At 32.1% G+C, this 24574-nt stretch overlaps 1 protein-coding gene across 1 annotated transcript in view; it reads left to right on the top strand.

Moving 5' to 3' along the window:
• The window catches only part of LOC143248366 (limbic system-associated membrane protein-like), a 163855-nt gene that overhangs the window by 96831 nt on the left and 42450 nt on the right, over window positions 1–24574 (top strand). Inside the window, exon 2 of the mRNA XM_076496727.1 lies at window positions 18308–18537. Within this exon, the coding sequence (XP_076352842.1) occupies window positions 18308–18537 (230 nt within the window). The remainder of the gene's footprint in view (window positions 1–18307; window positions 18538–24574) is intronic.

Below are 24574 nucleotides of genomic sequence, written 5' to 3'. Positions count from 1 at the left end.
AGTAGTCCTTTGTACATTTATTCACTTAGAATGTCAATTAAGATGCCCCAGTTAGCGTTCCATAAAATTAAGAAAACAAAATAATCGTATTTTTATCTTCCATTTTTGTTTTTAAGAGTTTTCTAGCCTTCATTGCAAATATATAATTGAAATAGGTACTGATTCATAAATTTTATGTTACCAATGATTTTTTTGCAAACGTGTTTTATTGTATTGGACAACGATAGTGCTAGAAAGAAATGTTCAGCACACAGTTATAAATTAAGCTTTACTCATCTTTTTATATATGTTTATTCGTTCCTTTTTTAGCATGAACCAGATATAACAATACGAAACATATTAATTCCTAAACTTTAATGATTTTAATGTTTTGTTCAGAATAAACTAACTTCTGTTTCATGATATACTTAGATATTTTGATGGTACGCCATCTATATATTTACATAAAATTCAAGAGTTTTTATTACATTTATAAACAAAACGAAATTATACTAAAATAAAAAAATTAAATGTATGTTTAAAATCAGCTATAGGTTATAAAATATAAATTGAGACCTACAGTAATAAATATGGCAAAAGGCATGTAAAAGTTGCACATAGTTTATATTTTTATTTTTCACAAATCTGAAAAATTTGTTATATTAATTACATTCTAAGTAACTATCTTTATTGGATCCTGTTAATTACCGATTTCCTTTGGACTGCAGAATGACCACTTTAACTCAGATTTGTGTTACTTAACACGGCTAATTTGGTAGAGTCGATATTTATACAGCTTTTATTTTTTTATACATGCATTGTTTTTATTCAGACAGGCTCATAATCTTTGTTATTAATCACCAGTCCAAATCTTAACTTTCAAATTTTTATTTAAGACTTAAATGAATTTCTTTTTGTTAACAATTATTTTAAGCAAAATTTGATAGCATGGTCAAATAGGCTAACCACTCACTCGCGCATTTATGTTAGTCCTACAGAGAGAGAGAGAGTAAAGAACCGCGTCTTCTCAATTCAGAAATATTCACGACAGGCGGGGTCAAGTACCAAAAATAGAAAGGGAAATGCCTTTTAACGATACACGGAATTATGGAATATTAAAAATAAGAATCTACTGTATGGGAGAAAATGAGAGAATAAACAGATCCAATATTAGGGAACACCCCAAGTCGAAAAAGAAACATCAATATTTGATTAGTATAGGAAAGTAATTGTTATAATTCGATCACTTCTACGGACAAAATTAAGTGTAGAAAAAAAACAAAACTTCCTACAAGTTTTGTAGATTTACTCATTCAATATATCTTTGTATACTATATTTGAATTTGAATTAATAACATAACTTGTTATTTATTTTAATTGCCATAATTTTTTCGCAACTAAGCCTGAAGTCTTTGTGTAGATCTACATTTTGTATCATAATCATACTCGTGCGATGTACCTTTACAGACACTGTTTGACAATATGAGGTAGGCTTCTGCTCTTGTGGAAAATAAATTTTACAACAAAATTTTGATGGTTTTCTTATTGTATTGTTGTTTTAGGAAGCATCGGTTTGTACTTTAATGCACTATCTATAGAACTATATCAAAACCCTTAGAGATCTCAGGTAAAGCAAAGTGAAAGCTATTTATCTGCTACTCATCGCGTGCGAGCATTCAGAGATGTTATACTGTACTTTTCCTTGCCAAATCATTGGATTAACTTTATTCTTGCTTATGAAAGAAGTTTCAAGCTTGTGATGTTAGTATGCTGTTGTGTTATCGAGTTGTATTAACTGGCCTTTTATTATCGTATGTTATCTCAAACATCGAGTAGTAGGTGCAGTTCAAGTGCATTAAAAATTCAGGTGTTTTGCTTTCATTATCTGAACACTTAAAATATAAGAAAGAAGATATTCTGGTTTATTCTTCACCGTTCCACTGCTATAAAGTTTGTTATCGTTAGAAATATAAATCATAAAGCTGTTAAGAGCTGACAATCTGCATTTTTACGAGTTTTTTTTCACTGCAATATATAAATACAGCTTTAAAAATACTTCTTTTCTGTATACACTTGCAGTATACAGAGTAAAGCTAATATCACATAAAATTAAAATTACAAGTGTTATGGTGCATGTGACAATTATTATTTATTATTGATTTACAGGCACGACTTACGATTGTGAAAAAGTGGATTAAAAAAGATACTTGCTGATTAATGTAAATATGTGTATATGATTTTCTTGTCACTTTGTTACTAAACTGGTCTTGATTTTCAAAGGTTCCTTTTTTTAAAATATGGTGTACTATCACTCATTACCAGACAGTTCGTCAGTCATTATATAAAGAAAAAATTAAATTTCATTTTCAGACTTTTTTGGCTTTTTTTTTTCTCATCTACAAAGTCATCATAAGAAAAAGTAAAGTGAAATCAAAGCATATTTTGATATGCTTTTTTTCATTTTTAAGTTTTAATAATTGCCATAATACAGAGACGCTGAGAAATCAATTTTATTTTATTTAGTGTAATTACACAAAAAAGCATTATTACGTATCTATAGATCAAGTTTGTTTGTTTGTTTTTGAAATTCGCACAAAGTTACTTGAGGGTTATCTGTGCTAGCCGTTTCTAATTTAGTAGTATAAGGCTAGAGGGAAGGCAGCTAGTCATCACCACCCACCGCCAATTCTTGGGCTACTCTTTTACCAACGAAAAGTGGGATTGACCGTCACATTATAACGCCCCCACGGCTGGGAGGACGAGCATGTTTAGCGCGACTCGGATGCGAACCCGCGACCCTCAGATTACGAGCGCATGCCTTATCGCGCTCGGCCATGCCAGGCCATCTATAGATCAAATGAATGGGAATAACAAACTTATTTCTAACACTAAAAACAACTGATCAGGTGAAGAAGAATAAGTTTGGTCTGTTTTTACTTTCACACGAATGTCTCTGAACGCATAACGTTAGATACGGGTTTCGTTACCGTGATGGGCAAAGCACAGATAACCCATTGTGTAGTTTTCTACTTAGTTTCAAAATAAACAAACAAAAGCTGCACGAGAGCTGTCTGCTTTAGTCGTGCCTAATTCAGCTAGTCAACACCACCTACTCATAACTCGTGGGCTGCTCTTTTATCAACAAATAGTGGGATAGACCGTCACATTTTAACATGGGCGAGCATTTTCGGTGACGGGAGCTGAATTTACGGTTCTCAGAATGTGAATATGTGTATGTATGTTTTTCTTATAGCAAAGCCACATTAAGCTATCTGCTGAGTCCACCGAGAGGAATCGAACTCCTGATTTTAGCGTTATAGTCCGTAGACTTACCGCTGTACTAGCGCGGGGCTCAGAATGTGAATCGAGCGCCCTATCTACCTGAACAAGAATTTTTTCATGTGATGGTCAGGAAAGTTTATTTGGATGTAAACGTATTTATTCATATTTAAGATCAATGGACAAAAACATACTGACTATTGGAATAAAATTTAAGAACTAAATTGTTTTCTGAAATTCAACAAGTATAGTGTAAAATGTTCTGGTACAGAATAAGGTGTTTTTTTCATTAATGTCGTCACAAAGACTTGTCCATTGTATATAAAGTAAGGTTTAGAATTTCCTGACATTTCTATCTAAAAATATTTTATGATAAACTCTGAAGGTTGCAGGAGCATCCTTCTCGTACTCTAATAATCTCCACAAGATGGAGATACATGGTTTTAATGAGGTTATTGATGTAAACAAATGAGATTTCACCTCAGCTTGTCTCCAAAAGTCTCTGCAACTGAGCCACAGCAGCTGGTGTAAAGTCGTAGTTAACAATATTCCGGCTCGGTTCTATCCAGCAATTCCAAATGGAATTACAATCTGAAAACGTTCCTGGCCATAGCAATCTTGTAACGTCCTCCTGTTTGATATAATCCTATACAGTACACACACTGTAGGCAGTGCATTGTAATTCTGAATCACAAATTTATTACCAAACTTTGCCCTAGCATATAGAAGAACTATCTTCTCCATATGATGCTTTTAAGAGGCGTCATAAATATTTCCTTAAAAGATACAAAAAGTTTCTCAATCATGATGAATAACTGCGCAAATAGATACTGCACCACCTCCTATGTGCTCCCTGTTGAAAGAGAGTTTTTACTCATCTGTTTTTGAAGCAAACAACAGACACGAGTTCTACCGTCACCTTTGACAAGCTGGAAGCAAAACTCATCTGAAAATATGGCATGTTGCTGTACATCTAACTGTAACATGACATGCTGTTTTATCTTGCTCAAGTAACATTGTGACGGCAGTGAATTGTGGTTTACATCAGTTTGCAGGTATCCCTATTTACAAAATAACCTTACTTGGTCATTTTTCTATTCACTGTTCTTCTAGATACCCTGGAATAAGTATGTTCATGCTATTATTTCCTTAAGGTGTTCAAAGACTTCTTTTGGCCTTGACCTGTTAACCTGATCAAAACACGGTCATCATGGGCAATAATGTTTCGTTGTCTCTCAGAAGACTTTCCTGGAGCAACGTTTCCTGCAATCCTATGACGTTTCAGGATTCTGGTTGGAGGAGACTGGGGTACCATACTGTTTTGGCAATGTCCACTGCTCCATATCATTTTGGGACATTCGAACGATTTGATGCCCTTCACATAATGAGGCATGACTGAAGTACAGAAAAATTATCGTAACTAAGCTTTGATCTGTTTCGAGCGATATAATACCAAAAACACACTTGTTTATACATTTTGTGGTGAATAAATACTCAAAACAACGTATACAGACCAGAATACCAAATAATACATGGGACCTTTATTGAGTATCCACTCCATGCATGTAGACCATAATATCAATACAGAACAGCATTCAAATATTTTGGCCAAGACTGTACCAAGCCGTTCACAGCCATGTGTACTCTCATTTAAAATTACTATATTTTCAAAAAAGCTGTAACTACATCCCTTAGTTTTAACTCTAAAGACCGTGTAAAAATATCGTATTGTTTTTTTTCTAAACATTATATGAAATAAAAACATTCTTTTTAAATCAATGGGAGGAAAACTTGTGTCACAAATGTATGGTCCCCCATTGGCTCGGCGGTATGTTTGCGGACTTACAATGCTAAAATTCGGGTTTCGATACCCGTGGTGGGCAGAGCACAGATAGCGCATTGTGTAGCTTTGTGCTTAATTCAAAACCAACAACACAAATGTCTGCATTTTATTCGGAAATTATTGTCTTTAAAAATGGATTATGAGAAAACCCATATATTTCGTGAACTACTAAAAATCCTTCCTCTTCTCTCTGACAACTAAAACATCTTGTATGAAGTGAGACAGTTTCATTGAAGAAGTGAAACACTTTGGTATGAAGCATAAGTATCATGTTGTCCCTATTCTTAGATACTACTCAAGATACTGCTTTTTGTCCCATGTATAGGAAAACTATCTAACAAATCCTTCAAATCAAGTAATCTACATTTTCAAATGTTAAGTGCCCATTAAAGCAGAGTCATATTTTGCTAATAAAACACGTAACAAATATATCGATTGTCATAACTGATACTTCTGCTCTATTCTTTACTATTTTAGAAAAAGCAGCACATGCTGGGTCACAAGTAACGAAAGTATTACTATTTTTCATAACTCTCTTAGTGGTTAAGGCGTTTGACTCGTAATCTGAGGGTAACGGGTTCGAATCTCCGTCACACCAAACATGCTCGCCCTTTCAACCATGGGGGCGTAATAATTTTAATTGTCAATCCCACTGTTCGTTAGTAAAAGAGTAGCCCAAGGGTTGGCAATGGGTGGTGATGACTAGCTACTTTCCATCTAGTCTTAAACTGCTAAATTTGGGACGGCTAGCCCTCGTGTAGCTTCGCGCAAAATTCAAGAAACAAACAAACATAGCTCTCCGCCACATAACTGACCTAGTCGCAAAATAAAAAAAAATTTTTTAAAGGTTTTCGAATGATCTTCTGTGGAATATGTCGTTTTATTTTAAGCTCTATGTGTATGATATCTATGTATACGTATGCTATGATAGTTTTTTTTTCTAATAATTTGTCATTCTCTCAGTAAATGCACAACTAACTAATCTCCTGATTGTACTATTAATTCATGCTATTGCCGGGGACGTTCCATTACAGAACACATCTTATTTATCTAGTCTCTTGTATCTCTTAATGCCAAGTGATGTATTTAAAAGCATTAATAATGCACAAACCTAACAAACGAAGCATATAAATGCAAGTTAAAGATATAGTTTGCGTTACTAAAAATCTCAACAAGATAAATTTAGTTTTTTTTATACAGTAAGTTTCCTCCCCTAATAAGTAGTTCTTGTGTTTCTTACATTTTTATACGATCATCATTTCATCAATTACACCATGTAGACACAAATATTTATAAGTAGAGACAAGACTTGCATGTATTTGAAACATTTTTCGTCTACATGTGAACCGCTTTCTCTCCTTTTTATTTATCTTCAACATGTCTTTGTAAATAATTATGAGTTTCAATCCTATTTTTTATTTAATCAGTAACTTTACACGAATAGTTCATTTATACACTAAATGGTAAATCGTAGAGAAACTTATATAACCCAAGTGACCCCTATTCAAATCCAAAACGAATTAATCCTCTCAATAAAAGAATACATTTATTAACAGGGATTCCCCTCCAATAGCAATGTTCAAAATGATTCCTTCACTGACTAAACAACTCTAAAGATTTACACTTGTTAATGAGCAGAAAAATGTTTTACGCTGCAATCCATTTTATGTTGTTACATTTTTGTTGATGTAAGTAATACACTTATTTTGTATTGGCATCTTGAACATCTAAGTTTTATACATCCTAAATTTCATATAGCGCAGGAATTATGTATAATAAATTGAATTATCTTAAGAATATAGGTAAATTTCCTTCAAAGATCTGACATTGACTTAAAGCAATCCTCAGCTTTAATAACTTAGTGATCGTTGTTTGTTTTAGTTTAGTGTTTGGTTGGTTGATTCAATATTGTGCTACAGTGGATTTGTTTGGTTTGTTTTGAATTTCGAGCAAAGCTACACGAGGGCTATCTGCACTAACCATCCCTAATTTCGCAGTGTAAAACTATAGGGAAGGCAGCTAGCTAGTCATCACCACCAACCACCAACTTCTGGGCTACTCTTTTACTAACAAATAGTGGGATTGACTACTCATTATAACGACCTACAGCTGAAAGAGCGAGTATATTTGGTGGGATTGCAAGTATAGGGTTTTAACTACGTGCCTGGCTATGCCAGACCTGCTACTGTGGAATGGCATAAAAATTAATAGGGAAAAAATTGTGTCTTAATTATGTTTTCAACTAAGTCATTCAAAATGTAATTTCAAACATATATTTATCGTTAACTGAGCAAAAACAAAAGATATTTTAATGACTTGATTAAACCATTTATTTAATTACAGTTTACAAACATATCTTTCTTTGTTTATTCATTAATTGACATTTAATCCCATGATTTGCTTTTCATTAGAAAATAAGATAAACATGTACATTTGTTCTCAAATATATATAAATTCCATTATGATTAATTGGCAAATTCGAAACTTACATACTTAGGTATTCGTCACGAAATATTTATGTCCGTAAATTAACTTCAAATAATAACAAACATTCTACAAAAGGTAAAAACGATTAAAAACTGATTTAATAACAAAGCCTAATCTATAACCATTTATGCTATTAGCTTCAAAATTACAAGTAATTTTGTAATTTGTCAAATAAGAATCAAGAGCAAATTATATTTCCTCCCATTTATTTATAATATCCCACATTAATGAATTAAATAATTATTACAATCAAAGGGTATTGGTTGAAACCGATTCTTAATTCTATGTTGAAAATATTTGCACAGAAGTAAATACATAATAAATCAAATGCTTCTTTCTATTTTCAGTTTGTTATTTTAAATTAGACGTTATATACAGAGTTTTTACACTTTTCCTTCAGAGTAAATTTTAACAACAGTTTGAAGGTTCCGTTGTTTTATACTAATTTCTTCGAAGTAAGAGACAGTTACAACTTATATCCCAATCTCACTAAAAAAACTAAGCCTACTTCACCATATTTGTCTTCACACTTTTACTTTAAGCTGAGTGAAACCTTTTTTTTTTACATTTTCTAACTCTCTAATCTTAAGTTCATTTTTACTTACAATTTACTTTATTTTTCTTATTTCAAGTTGATTGTCTACCATTCGGTTTCATATGTTATTTCAGTTTAAGCTTAACGTTAATGCACCCTTGCTGTTTATCCATTCAAATTAAACAGTAGCTGCTCACCGTCCTGTTCTTTTCTTATCACATTATTTGTGAGTCCAAAGCTAACTGTAAGCTACTTTGTTTAACGCTTTTCCTATTCTTTTTTAATTTGAAAGCTGACTGCATTTTGAACAGTTATTTAATCATGTTGTTGAGTTCAGGGTTAACTGCACCTCAGACTTTATCTTTATTTTCTCGTATTAAGCCGAACTGGCGTTGAACATGTTCACCATTTTATCCATAGTGTCGGTATTATGTGACGACCAAATCCAATATTCGTTGATAAACAGTGGACTAAGATTTGGGGTGGCTGCTTCTGGCCTGTTTCCTTCCCTGTAAGACGGCTGCAGTTAGCCATAATAGCATTTGTATATACAAGCAAGCTAATTAACTACATTACAACCTGTGATTTTTTTTAATTTACTTTATTTAGTTAACGCTAACTACAGTTACTTTCATCTTCTGATCGCTTAGACAGTCAATGTTTATCAACTGATTATTGCTAAAATTTAAACATGTATTTTGAATGAATGCATCATTAACAAAGTGAAAAGTGTAATATATAGTTCACATTTTCCATCAGTAACCACTGGCATTAAAACTCTTAAGCTTTGACGACCTTCTAATAAAGTTTATGAACATCGATGGCCTGTTTCATCAGTTTTAATGACTCAACTAAATTCTTGTTATTAAAACTTACAGCAGTGTTAAATTAGACAATTTTGTTCAATATAAAGAAGTAGAAATTTAAAACTACTAAACAATTACACATTTTGCCTAATAATAACCTTTTGAATAAATTTAGAAGGTATTAAGTTTATATATGCTATATCAGCATTAACTGAATGTTTATAGAGAGAGAACACAGGAATTAATTTTTCAAACGTTTCAATATGGTGTTATCCGCTTTAAGGGCTTAGTTGATATCCATTAATTTTTCTAGATGATTAGCCGTTCTAGGTCTAATTTATCTAGATGTATTAAACCTATATTTCATTAAAATTTTAAGAGATAATAATGAATTTTAAAAACGGTTTCACGCATTTCTTTAACGTTTGATATATGTATTGTCAGCATCCTCCGTATGCAGAGATCTCATGAGTCCTAAGCTAGAAAGACTTGTAACTAGATGAGAGAATTATGACAAGCTGCCTCTCACATGGCCAACTTTGCAAAATTGTTAAAATTGAGTCGAATTATTTCAATACACTTAAAATTTATATGCTTATTATTACAGAAACATAACATCAACACTGATTCTCATTAACGCTCAGTTTGTTTGTTTTTTATTAATGCAAGCTTTCATCTGTCTTCCCAAAAGTTTCACAAGGCAGAACGACAAGCAGCAGATATACAACTCTTATTGTTACTATATTTCTTCCTGTTGTCGACTTCCGAAAGGTATTCGAAAATAGCGAATACAAACTTTCAGTAAAAGTCCTAACCATCTATCTGCCTTTCTGGAAAGAAATCGAAAATGTCCATAAATAAAATAAACTATGCATAAATTAGAAAGACATTTTCAGCGTGAACGGCGCTCTATGCTCATGTGAGACACCTAGCGTTCAGTTATAGCCCCACTTATTTTCAATTACTGATCACAAGAAAGGTAGTTTGTCGACAGCACCCGAATAACAAAGTTGAATTTCACTTTTATAAAACACCCATATTTCTGTGGCAACACGTTTCGAATCTTTAATCTTTGGAACCGTATCAAATTTGAATTTCTAAAAACATTCATAGCCCTGCGTCGACATCTAGGTGTTATACTCTTAAAATATAATTTCAATTATAGATTAGCCTAACAAGATTTATACGAAGTTTTCATAATATAATTTATTTAAATTTGATAACCTTAAGTTCTTGGAAATAGATTTTATGCATAAACGAATTAGTTTTTGTTTTTTTTATTTTTTACTTTATGATAAATCCATTCCGAAACTTTTCCCTTGTGCAATAAGAGCCTTCCCACATGCCCGTATACACAGAAACAATCTAATAATGAAAGCCATAATAGAAGCTAGCTTGGTTTATTAAAACTACGCTGCAGGGAAGCTTACTGCCTGTTCTTATTATTCTCTGCTTCTTTCAACGCACATGTGCCTTCAAGTTAGTTCACGGGTTCTTTAACTTCATCGAAAATCGACACTCTAGCGAAATGGCTTACTCAGAGTAATATTGATTGTTATACTCCACATTTCCATGTAGATTACTGTTTAACATAGTGACATGATGCAGTTGATTTGTTAAAAACGTAAATGAGCAATGTGTCATAGTAATTTGACCATAAGTTTTGGTTTCAAACAGAGAGAGACAATGCAACTTATATTTGACACCAAAATTATAGAATGAACACTAATATATCTTTCATTAATAAGATTACTATGAATAAAAAAACAAAATGGAATTGTGGAAAATATATTTTTGATGAATTACAGTGATATGAATTATTCCTTAAACAGCCTTTTTAATGTCAGAACGTTTTTAAACGACTCAAACATTTTCTAAAAAAATGATTGTTTAAACTTAATATGTGAATATACCAGTTTGGAATAAAACTAATATCTAATGGATGGACAGATATTATTCCACATAGTAGAATGAAACTTTGTAATTCTATTAATAAACTAGGCAAAACTACAAAGTTACAAGTTAAGAAAATATAGTTTTTCTTACATTTGCAAAATATATTTTTGTCAGTGTTTCTGTAAAACTATATCGTAAGACTATTAAATTAAATTGTTTTTAAAAATAATTTATCTTCTAAAGTTACCTTGGCGATAGAATAGTGTTGAAGATGTGAGAGCTTTCCGTGATGACGAGAAAACCCACTTGTAGAGAAATATATATATGTAAAAACGACTGGTATGAATGGAGAAAACTCTATGTAGAGGAGCGAACAACGTTTCGACCTTCCAACTCCTGGACTACCAACGAATAGTGGGATTGACCGTCATATTATAATGCCTCCATGGCTGAAAGGGCGAGCATGTTTGGTGTAACGAGGATTCGAACCCGCGACTCTAAGATTATGAGTTGAACGCCTGTTGGATTTGGATAAAAGGAGACAAATGTTCCATACTATCTGAATGAATGTATTTTGAATCACGTTGTATGTCTTTAAATAGTTTAACAAATAAAACATATATTACATATATTAATGTCTTCACCTTTACAAACAGTTGACGTTAGCGAGCTTGAGTCCCGTTGCTTATTCAAGTGGAGCTCTTACTATTAAAGTGTTGCGATAATTTATTTATCCTTTCTTGTTGTACTTCTAATTCTATCACCAATACTACATGTAGTACACTTGAAACAGAATTTCTTTATACATGCAATGAGATTAAACAACTTAACTAACTTTTTTCTACATTTGGAGTAAGGTTTTTTAACGACCAAATAGCCACTTCATCGAAAGTTAATGAATTTTCTTAAATCGATCGCGTCTGTTCGTTAAGCACTAGCACAACTAAGCACACGAGACCGTAGACAAAACACCAAAGAAATGATTATACGCTCATTTCTCCTGAAAACCATACTTAATTCACTACTTCAAGTATTACTTTTTCTTTTCTTAATTGATTTTAGAGATAGAATGATTGAATGAAGAACATTTTATCTCTGTTAAGAAACCAGCAGAGAAAACGTACTTACAAAGAAAAAAGTGTCTCCTACGAATTGGCAGCGTGCTTTAATGATGTATAATAGATATTTTTTGTTGTCTCTTTTTTGTTATTATGGCATTTTCCTTGAGTTGATCACTTTCTGTTTTCAGTCGCTCTTGATATACAAACAAAAATGTTATTCTTATGACTTTTAATCTTCGTCGTTTTTGTTTTCACGTTTGTCACAGTTATCCAGTATGTGCCTGATGCCGATGGGCGTTGCAAAACAAAACGTGGTGCTTTAACATCTGTATCTCTAGGAATGAGGATATAAACCAGACTCTGAGCGTACACAAACATTTGTTGGAAAAAAATTAGTAAACAGTGATGAGAGACAGGTCCACGGTGTGAAAATAAAAGTATAATTGAGTGAAATCAACCAAAGAATACTCAGTTCATTGACAGAAATGAAACATACATTACCATCTAAAGTAAACTTACAACACCTCAGAGAAAAGCATGTGAAACCAGTAAAACTAATACCTAAAACAAATTACAAAATCAGGAAGTTAAAATAATATAGAAGTGCATTAAAAACAACCATAAAAAGTTAATTAAGTTTAGTTAAAGTGGCAACTCAAATTAATGAATGATTCATCAGGGGGGGAGAAGTGTTCTAATGAAGACAAAAGTACAAGAGCTGAAAGTTTCATAATACATTTATTCCATTATCAGCAAAGCCTGAAAACTTGTTGACACAAAAAGATTCAATTTTGGCTAATGATGGAATAAATATATTTCAAAACCTTCGACTGTTTTTTAAAAGAAAAAGTTTTGTTCTTTCAACCTCCTTTGTTTTCATTTACGAATGTGTGTATTTTTTTATAGTAAAGCCAGATCGGGCTATCTGCGGTGTCCACCGAGAGGAATCGAATCGTTGATTTTATCGTTGTAAATCCGAAGACTTACCGCTGTCTCAGCGGGGGTCCAGCACTATAATTATGAGTACAAACATAAACTAATTTACATTTAATACACAAACAATTATAAGATAAATATAAAAACAAAACAGAGGTATTCGTGTATTTCATTTTCTACACAAAAAGTTTGTTTCTCATATCTGATATCCAAATATTTTACGGTTATAGAATATCATTGGTTTATTTAAACCAAAATATGCATTTTACTGATCCAGAGTTGGTGAAGCAAACGGAGGGCTACAGTAAAGCAAGCAACACATGGTTTAAAATGTCAGAAAATATAGAGAAAATGATTTGGGCTATAACACATTTTTCCGATAACTTTAACTAGAATAAAATTATAGAAAGAATAGCCTTGACAATAAAACTGCTGTTCTACTCGCATAAGTATCCCATCACACCAAGCATGCTTACTTAGGCACTGACCACTCGTGCATCGACTGTAGTAAATAAAAAGCTGAACCAAAACTAAAGTTGTACTATTGGCATATGCATTACACTGGTAGTAATATGTGTGTTTTGAATTTCGGGCAAAACTACACGATAGCTATCTGAGATAGCCTTCCCTAATTTAGTAGTGTAAGACTAAAGGTTATAGATGATAGCTGGTCATCCCACCACACCGCCAACCCTTTACCAAGAATAATGGGATTGACCGACACATTATAACGCCCTCACGACTGAAAGAGCAAGCATGTTGGGTGTGATGAGGATTCGAACCCGCCACCCTCAAATTACCAGTCGAGTGCCTTAGCCCGCTGGTCAAGCCGAGCCGCATTATGAAGTATCTTGAACATTTTAATAGAAGGTACTTTGTAAATATTGTTGTCCATTCGACCTGGCGAAAAACAAAAATTATATCTTCATTTTATGTATATCACACCACAAACAACTTTATTTTCATTTAATTTCATGAACATATTTTTACGTATGCACAGAGTTGATTAAGTTAAGATAATATGAAAACGATTTCGGGAAAGTAACTCAACAAGTCACGTTGTAATCACAGTCGATATAACATCCTGGTTGAACAGCATGTATCGGAAGTACATTTTGATATCCTCGTTGTTTATTATGTAGTGCGATATCAGTGGAGGTTATTTAAAAGCCTTTCCATTTCCAAAATAATCGTACACTCAGGTCATAAACATTAGTTTAGATTGCGATTTTAGAAGTTCTGAAGACAAGGTTAGTTAGTGGCACTGTGAAACAAAGGAATATGAGTAACGCTTAGCACCAGGACCATGCAGGAAGAGATTGGTTAGAAGTTGTATCCTCAGCTATGGTAAACAAAGTGTCGTGTAATATAACATATGAGAATACATTAACACTAAAATCAAAGGCACTATTGCTACGTTCCTCAAGCAACAGTACACAACATAACCAAGAAAGTTATCAGTCTAGAAACGCAGTAAAAATTGGTATGGGTTCGACAAGTTAAAACTTACAGTCATAACTCTCGTTCAGTTGTCGCATACCTCAAGCAACTGAAGAATTAAACGATTAATCGTGCTATTACATACAGAGAGATATTGATAAAGCTGCGATCTTGTTACAGCTCCTCTAGATTTCTGTGTTATTGAACTGCTCATACAAGAAATCGAGGTTCTTGTATACTAGATGCATATGCACAGCGTCCAGGGTTGGATAGTGCGCTTTGAACACGACAGTTTTATGACTGAGCCTTTTTCAACGAAAGATACGTTACTGGGCTATGTTCAATAGTACAGTTGTCAGATAGAGCATGGATTGTTACGACGTGATGATATTGCAAAATCGTTTTAATATAACGTAAACAACCTCTGTATAATGAGTAAAACTTTAATCAAAGTTAGTAATATAAAGATACAAAGTAGTTTGCCGGTGTATAAGCAATAGCAATTGAAATTCGATTCCTTATTTAACAGAAGATACTGCCATTTGCTTACCATAGCTGGGGTACGAATATTTGCAGATCTCTTTATAGATGGTGTTGGTATCCTAAGTTGATCCATGTCCCTTTGTTTTCGAATGTTATTAAGTATAAGGGATATTCCAATTTTGAAAATTCTAAGTTATAAATCTGAAAATGTCCTTATGAACTGTATGAATATGTTGCGAATGAAAGGTTGTCACGTACATCGTCTTAAAACGAATAATTTTCTGTGGCATCACACTACTTATAGAGAGTCAAACAATGTTAAAAACGTAGTTCTGAGGCCAACTGTCCCACTGTGACTTTATATCGGCTGTATGTGTCATCTTACTTACTAATTTGCATATTCAAAATCGTTTTGATATGATGCGCTGTATAAATCCATATTTGACAAAGAGCTTAAATCTCAAATGTTTATAAATTACAGACAAAGGATAATAATAATAACTTGTTTCTTGTTAAATGTAAAGCTACACAAAGTTGCATTTGTGTTTTATCCACCGCGAGTATCGAAACCCCAATTATAGCGCTGAGGCTCTCAATCTAATCTCTGAGATACCGAGAGGCTGGTTTTATTATGAACGTATTGATTTACTTGATCCACAAAGTCTGGTGTGAATCTGTTTGTAACATCGGTCTTCCAGTGATTATTATTCGACTATGTCCAGTTTTGTGAATTATGTTTTTCTATGAAATAAACAATTCGAGATGAAATTTCCGTTACACTTCATTTATGGACATTTCTGTTAATCAACTTTTGATGTCAATCATTATGTACAGTGTAAAGGTTAATATTGTGAAATAATCTTAAACTGCTCTTTTACTCAGAAGTGAGTTTAAATTACTGTAATTATATCTAACTCTGCAAACAATGGCAACTCGGCGAAACGACAGTTGATGATAAGCAGTGTAATTTAGAACCTAGACCTAAATACGGCTGGAAATACACGAAGTCCAAACACTTTCATGTGTCTAATGAGATCATTACCTTTACGGAAGACTCTAATTCATTTAACAGTCGTTCCAGGACACAATTCTGTACCTTGTGTTTTTAATGTGTCGCTATATCATTCATTCTGAGGAAACACTAAAAGCATAATGTAATTGGCTATTATATTTCATTCTGAATACCGCAACCGTTTATCTTTGCTGTCAACAGAACGTAAATCACTGGCATTATTTGATCCTTCACTAGCAAACGAGATTATGGAGGCATATTTTGAGTGCAAGTTCTCATAGTGAATGAACCTTGAAGCAGTTGAATTTTTACATATTTTGCAAAAGCGTAAACGCAAAATTATTTAATACGTATGAAACAAAACAGTAAAAGACCCAACTTTATGTGAATTCAAACCTCACTAAATTATTGTATATCTTTATACGTTATTTATAAATGTATTAGCCAATAAAGCAAGTTATGTTTATTGAACTATTTAGGTGTACAGATGCTACATTTTCTTCATATAAAGATTCTTATTTATTTATTTACATTTTAATGCAAGACATTTTACTCGTCTTTGTGTTTATAAAAGTGTAATTTCAGTTGTCAAGGAAATAACTGTACTACAACCTTGCATATATCTCAGTAGAAGAATTTATATGCAAAAAAATACAGAAAGGATATACAATTTCATACCAACCTCTTGGCATGACGCCATAAAGATCTTCCCCAAACTTGTTCCCTTATAGACAATGGCAGTGTATATTATAAGTAAACGACAATGCTTTTCGACAAAAACAGAACAATGTAAAACATGTACAGCGAAATTGGAGCCTAGGTTGTGTGTCTGTGTGTGTTTTCTTATAGCAAAGCCAAATCGGGCTATCTACTAAGTCCACCTAGAGGAATTAAACCTCTGATTTTAGCATTGTAAATCCGTAGACTCACCGCTGTATTAACGGATGATGGAGCGCAGGCTGTGAAAATAAGCCTGCCATTCAAAGATTTAGTTTGCTTTCCTGAAAACGAGACTATAAGGCCCGGCATGGCCAGGTGGGTTAAGGTGCTCGACTCGTAATCTGAGGGTCGCGGGTTCGAATCTCCTTCGTACCAAACATGCTCGCTCTTTCAGCCGTCGGGGCGTTATAATGTGACTGTCAATCCCACTATTCGTTGGTAAAAGAGTAGCCCAAAAGTTGACGGTGGGTGGTGATAACTAGCTGCCTTCCCTCTAGTCTTACACTGCTAAATTAGTGACGGCTAGCGCAGATATCCCTCGTATAGATTTTGCACAAAATTAAAAAAGAAACAAACCCTGTAAACCTTAACTGGATAGATGATCATTTCTAATTATTTTTAGTAACAATATACTAAGTTTAAATCACTTAATAAGGATATGTGCATTTCTCAAAATTTTCATTTTTTATTACTTCTTCCTATAATACATGAAAGTATCACCTGTTGGTACAGCAGCTTCTTGAATTGCTTATGTTTAGGCTTAGGATACTAACAATTGTTAGTATTTTAGAGTAATTAAAAGATGAAACTTTTGTTTCACCACAGCATTTGAGCAAGTTTTATGATGCAACCATCTTGTTAACGTTGAGAAGTCATGAATATCAAAAACATCCAGTGCCTTTAAAAACAAAATTTTAAGTTTCATTTAACATCATTTTAATCATTTCATGTTCACTTTCTTTTATATTTTAAAACGTGACAGCGACCTCTTGTAAGTTGAAGTAACGTTCAAAAGTGCTTATATTTAGGAATCACAAATGTCATTTAAAATAAAATTATGGAGTAATATGTCACGACAACGACATTAACCAAGCAAATAGTTTATTAAACTGTATGTTATTTGTGTTTTAGCAGAAAGCTACACAGTGAATTATTTTCCTTCTGCCCACTGCAAGAATCAAGCTCAAAGTTTTAATATCATAAGTTCGGTAACTTAGTGCTGACCCATCAAGGAACATTGGAATATAAATTGTTTGGCTTGATAAATCGCTTCCGCCGACTTAGTTTAACCCAAATTTGTATTTTGTTCTCTTTTTTCTTAATCAAAGGTTTAAAAGGTCTTAAAAATTAAAATTTTGCAATTATGATTATTCTAAACTCCTATATAGTATATGCATATATATATATGTCTGTGATATATTTGTTATCAAAAGAGCTTTTCTGACAATCACTTTCAAAAGAAATATATGATAGAAAGTAAAAGCGAGATGTGCATATTTCGTATTTGCTCTTCGGTTCCTCAATAGTAAGTCTGTGGACTGATGGCTCTAAAAATAGGGTATCGATACTTATGATGGGCATAGCACAAACATTTCTTTGTGTAAGTTTAGGCTTCACAACAAACAACAATTATCTCAAACTCAAAACTCAATAATTGATTTTCTTTTAACCAAAAAATAAATAAGACCAAATATCGTTTTAAACATACATAACTGAAGATTCCAAAGGTTATTAGTAGCTAATTATTGAGGGATATCTGTATATGTATTAACCTGTAATGTTCTTTGTTGTTTTTTTCTATACACCAAAATTTTAAACTTTTTTTTGCAGTATTCGTTGGGAACACATTACTTCCTTCTGTAAGTACCCAACAGAAGAGCCCATGGTTGGAAAAAGAATTGTGGCAGCATGAAGAACCATTGAGAAAAATCTTCAATAGTCTCAAGAGCCGGTCTCAGAATCAGCCTTCTTTTTCTGACGTCACCATCACAAATGTGACTACACAATTTGGACAGACTGTGTTCTTGCACTGCTTTTTCGAGGCATTTGGGGACAAAACGGTAGGAACTCAATTATTAGTTAATTTACTGACCAATAATCAGAAACTGGAAACCGTTTACTAGCATGTAAAACTCATAAGCGTAAAACATTATAATGAAGTATCTCATTGCCATGTGAAATGTCTTGCGAAACATTTAAGAAATCTCAACATCTTCATCACTGTAATTAAAATAAACAATCCAATCTCAAACCTAAAACAAAACAAAAATAAAAAACAGAATATATTACATTCTATTATTTAACAGAATGATAACAGCCATAGTCGTACTAAAATATATTTCCTTAATAAAATAATAAGAAACGTACCATTTATCTATTATAACTTTATGAAACAATAGACGGTTTATTAGTAAAAAATATCTTACACGGTTTTTGAAAATAAATAAATTCAATACTTAAAAAAATACAGAGCTTAAAAATACGAAAACAAAAGATATTCAGTTAAAAATCCTTTTCAAAGCAACTTAAACAAGATTATTAAAAGTATGACTACTGTATCTGAGGTATCTAAATACTAAAGCTGTAATATTTGGGAAAGTAAATAAGGATTTGTAGCTTCAGGAGATAATGTCCACATTACGAGTCAAACCTTGAACTTATTTGTTTTCTTTTTAAACAACTGTATTCTCACTTTAAGCTACCTATCTTGTTTCTGTGTCATTTTGAAGATCCCTGTTCCCGTTTTAAATTAACAATTTTTAACAGTCGTGTTTCTTTAGTTGTTTATGTCCCTCATGAACATAAGTTTGTATAATAGTAATAGTGACCTATTAATGAAATACGTAGTTGGCTTTATTCAGATTGGATGGATATTGCACCTAATATCATTTCTACAGTATTATCATTGATAGTGGTATTGCATGTATGATCAACATATTATATGTTATGTATATAGTTGTACAATACATATAGCTACTATATTTAGAACCTGTAGCTATATGGAGTCTGTAAACACTTAGATTGGAAGGACTAGTGAACTTTACTGGAATGACACATGAACTGGATTTTGTAACCGCATGAGTTTTATACATCCATGCACATGCAATGCATGGTGGCTAGTATTATTATCTATATATATACATGTAGGCTTTGTAGTTGTTTCAAGTTCTAAAATCGTATATATATATATAGAGAGAGAGAGATAGTCATAAGAATTTTTTCAAGTTCTATGTGTGTGTGTGTGTATATTCAATCCATATATGTTAGTGTGCCATAATATAATTGTATATGCATACAAATAAACATTTTTAATATTTCTTATGGTTCTCATATTTCCTCTTTTCTTTTCCTCCTATCTATTGACATATTAAATCCGGACACAGTTTTGCTTAAGCTGGCCAGATTTCATCTTACAGTGACGTTCTAGTCTACAGGGTCGAAAACGTATCCATTAACATTTATAAATTGATTATATTAACATATGTTTCTATTTCCATTTCTGATGGAGTTTCAGTCGTGACACTTACACTATGACGATCCCAAACTTTTGTGAGCTGTCGCTGATGCATGTTTTATCTGAAACTTCATATTTTCTAAATAAAACTTATAGCTACAAAATCTCCGCCTCACTTTCGCCAGAATCGCCATGATTCCCACCATGTCCTCTTTGCACTATTGTTGCCACTTTTATTGATGCTATCTTTTGAACTACGGCTTTAACAATCCTGTTGTGAAAAACAGTCTAGACGTTTGTATAAATAAAAAAAACTGTTGTCCTGTTAGCAGCATTGTGTCCGAAAGTGTAGAAACCCTATACATTAGTAAATAATGCGTGATATGAATACAGTTGCAACACTACGTTAATAACCGCTATGTTACATACGTCATGCTTGTTATATAAACATTAAATTACATCCACGGTCTATACGCAGCTATTTACGTGTGCATGTATATTATATTATGAGGCTCCGTATGAACCACAGACTACATTAAAACGTTTTGGTGTCAACAGTTATACAACCGCTATTATTTACTAGGTAGTCAAACAAACGAAAAGAAAATCTACCCTACACAATGCGTAATAATGCCTTTAATAATATTGTCCAGGTTTTATTACAATACTTATACCAATTCTTGCTGCAGACTGAAGGAACAATTTTAAATAATAATAAAGAAGATCAAACGGGCAGTTCCTATTACGAATGGGCTTACTGTGTATTGTTAGTTCCGCCACAAAAAGTGTATGTGTTTATCAGCAAGATTTCTTGATAACAACTGAATAGATTTGGACGAAAGCGGGTATACATTTATACTTAGAAGTGATTAACTTTTAAAAAGTCAAGGTCAAAAATATCAGAAATCTCTGTCTAATCTTGGTGAACTTTTGTAAAATATTATTTCTCATTGTCCTGTCAAATATGGTCCGTGTCCGTTGATAACGACAGACATACAAACATATTTTTGTAGTTTTTAAGAGCCAAATATGATCAACGCTACGTTGCGGAGACATAGGTTTACTAAGTGCCCTTCTGGTTTTTCTGTGTTTAACCTTTACAGACTAAACATTCAAATTTGTAGCACATATTATAAAGTATTTCGTGTTGATTTTGTCTTGCGATACATTTCACTGTACTTCATTGAGTGAAAACTGGGTAACGAAATAAAATAAATTCGAAACATTGAGGTATTTCTCTGAAAGATAAAAAACATAACGAATAAACGTTTACACGTTGGTTCTGAGCTAAATTAAGAACTTTTTTAAAATGCAGAAATAATGGTGACGTTTCTGAGACAAAATATATGATAGTTCTTTCATATCTAGAAAAATTATATACTTAACCCTTTGTTTTTTTAACATTAGAAAATGTTATTGAGCTATAAACCAAAACTCTGGTGTAAAACAAATGTATTTCTTTAAATAGTAAAAGTTTGTTGTTCTTAAATATAAACTCTACCTTTATCAAAGGAATGCAACACGAAGACACAAACAATTTATGTCACAATAAAAGAAAAATATTCTAAACTAGCACCAACGACTTTGTACACAACGTATAAAAGAATTTTTAATAATTTTATATTCGATAAATGTGGAGTACATAGACTATTAGGTTTTGTTTAATTAGTTAGCAGAAAACATCTGCCATTGTAACAGACTATATGAAACGTGTATTTTTATTACTACTTTACACTTTCTTGAATTTAACGTAATTAATATGGGTTCAAGATGTCCGAAACAGACTTCATATCTGGAATATTTATTTTACTTGAAATAGTGGATTACCTTTAAATATACTTTTAAATTATCAGTATATTGTATTGTAATAAAGTTTTATAAACAAGACCTTAAAGTTGGTAATTTATATTTCAAGGACAGTGTTTTCAATTTTTATTTATATTTCAGCAACATCAAGACTTTCGAATTACAAACCTCTCTTACCGAAAGTAAATTATTACAAAAAGTGGTAACTCTAAATACAGTATATTCTCTTTCTACATTCCTGATTCATTTATTCATTGTTGGTAAGACATTTGCACTTAATTTGCATGAGAATATACGATATGTTCCACTTTATATTCATCACATTCTATTGATATTATTGTTTCTTCGTCATCACTTATATTTACATAACACAACAAATGATTCTTAACACTGAAGTTATGAGTTATCTGTATGTTTTGTTGAGTTTCAACTAAGACTTTCATATGTGGTTGATACGCATTTATTGTTTTATATACGTATCTTTCTTCATATACAATTATCATTGTTCTTACCATTCCTCAGTACTCAAAACTACATACAGACTTTTGTTCACGGTTTTAAATGGAAACACTATTCACACTGGATTTATGCTGTGCATTAGTAATTTTAATAAATGAATATAAAGTTTCAAGTCATGGGAAACTTCAACGTGAAAACGCAAACAAAAAAGATAGTTATGGCTTAACATTTTTGAACTTCAACAAGGTAGAATTTATGATCAGATTGAATTAAAATACGATGTTTCACATCTGTCCACTGAGGTTCAGTTTAAGAATACTACATTGTTTCCAACGTAGAATAGTAAATCTTTCATTCAAAGCCATTCTAGACTTGTGTTTCTCTATTCGAAATCCGCAGTAGAAACTAGTTTGAGTTGCAACAATTAATCATAACAAAGCATTTTTATCATTAATACTTTTCACCGTGGCCATAATTAAGATTTTGTTGTTGAATAAGGTTTTACATCTAAAATCACTTTCATTTTACCCCTACTTTTCTGAAAAAAAATGTTTTAAAAAGAATTCATCCTTTCGGATATATGCGTATCAAAGACCTTGAATATCTAAAGATAGTAAGATAGCGCAGAATATATGTATTATAGATTTTAAGTTAATTTCGTAGAGATTTGAGTTTAATTATTGTTTCACAGAACCAGAAAAGAAAGATTTTGTGTACAAATTCTGTAAACAGCTCACTAGAATAAAACAATCATATGTATATACACATATAGCGCTTTGGGCCTTATATAGTTTCTTTTTTACGTATTCTAGAATATGTTTAACAATTTCACTAAACTTGTAAACTAGTCAAATATAAAAAAAAACATTGTTTACAAACTTTATTTAAATGTTTCATTCACCATCGCATAAATTATCATAAAGTTCGGTTTGTGTTGAATTTTCCTCAAAGCTTTATGAAAGAGCAAACATGTTTGGTGTGATGCGGACTCGAACCCGCGACCCTCGCGCCTTAACCACTTAGGAATGCCAGGCCTTGTTCAATACTTACAAGGCTTTATGATAATTTGGCGTTTGAATCTGCATTTTTTTATGAGAATGTAAGTTGAAGAGTTTAAGACTATTGGCTCCTTATTTATTAAATTATATCAATAAAAATAATATAAATTATTTGCTAGTTGAAATTGTAGTGTCATATATTAAACATCACAACAAAGATAGTTTTTAACAGAAACAATCCACGTCTGACTGTCTGTTTGTTTGTCTCTGATGATTTTTTTTTCGGTTTTCACCGTTAATCGACAAGAAAGTTTGGTTTCCATTTGACCGATTGGAAAAGCATTTTTTATCGTGCTTTTACTGAATAGTCGGGATTTATGTGGAACAATAATCACCAGTACAATGGTTATAATAAATTTTAAAGAAAGTTGTAGTAATTACTAGAAATAAATGGCTATATGTTGCCTCGATGACAATCCACCCTTATTGGAGTGAAGTGTTTTTGATAATACATAAGACCCAACGATAATAACTTCAGTAAGAAGTTGTTTCTAGACGTTTATAAATAACGTTTCAGTGGCTTTTTCACAATATAAGCTAACATGTAAATCCCCTCATCTTCTTTCTTTCTTTCAGGATTATAAAACTGTTTCTATTTGATTGTTTTGAAGGAATTATTAGTATTTGTCTTTTACAATTAAATAAGGAAAGTAAAAATTATCAACTCAAAAAGTGTTGACTTCTACATTATGATAAATATATATATATATATATATGTTTCAATATGTGTCATTTACCATACACTAATATTTTTATATGCATTTTGTTTTGTTAACAATAATCTATTGTCTTATATTTTCATTTAGTTCATAAATATAATAACTTACATAATGGTGTGTGGTTTATAACCGTTTAATATTTTTAAACGGTTCTTTTTGCTTGGACATTGTATATTTCACGAGAAATGTACCAAAATGTTTCGTGATTATGAGCTTTCAAAATTGGGTTCACTGATTTCTCATGGTTGACCCGTATATTTCTCCCAAATTTTCAAGAAATTAGTGAACCTAATTTTAAAAGCTCATAAAAGTTATTTCATTGTTTGTACTTATTTTTGCTATTTCAGGAGACTTTGTTTCTGTTAAGCCATACGTCGTTGAAAAAAAATATGTTTAGATCAACGGTAAAAATTTGTAACGAACAATTTTGATAGAATTGAAATTCAACAGCGACGTAAAACTACTGAAAATGTTTCAAAAAAATAAATACTTTGCGAAAACGATTTCACTCTATCAAAGAAACATTAGTAATACCTTGTGTTAAGCTTAAGTAATCCATCATTGGTAAACTTTGTATTATCTTAAGCATCAAATGATTGAT

Source organism: Tachypleus tridentatus, chromosome 4 (genome assembly GCF_004210375.1).
Source record: "Tachypleus tridentatus isolate NWPU-2018 chromosome 4, ASM421037v1, whole genome shotgun sequence".
NCBI classification, from domain to species: domain Eukaryota; kingdom Metazoa; phylum Arthropoda; class Merostomata; order Xiphosura; family Limulidae; genus Tachypleus; species Tachypleus tridentatus.
The sequence above is the reverse complement of the archived record's forward strand: the minus strand, read 5'-3'. Positions and strand labels throughout refer to the sequence as shown.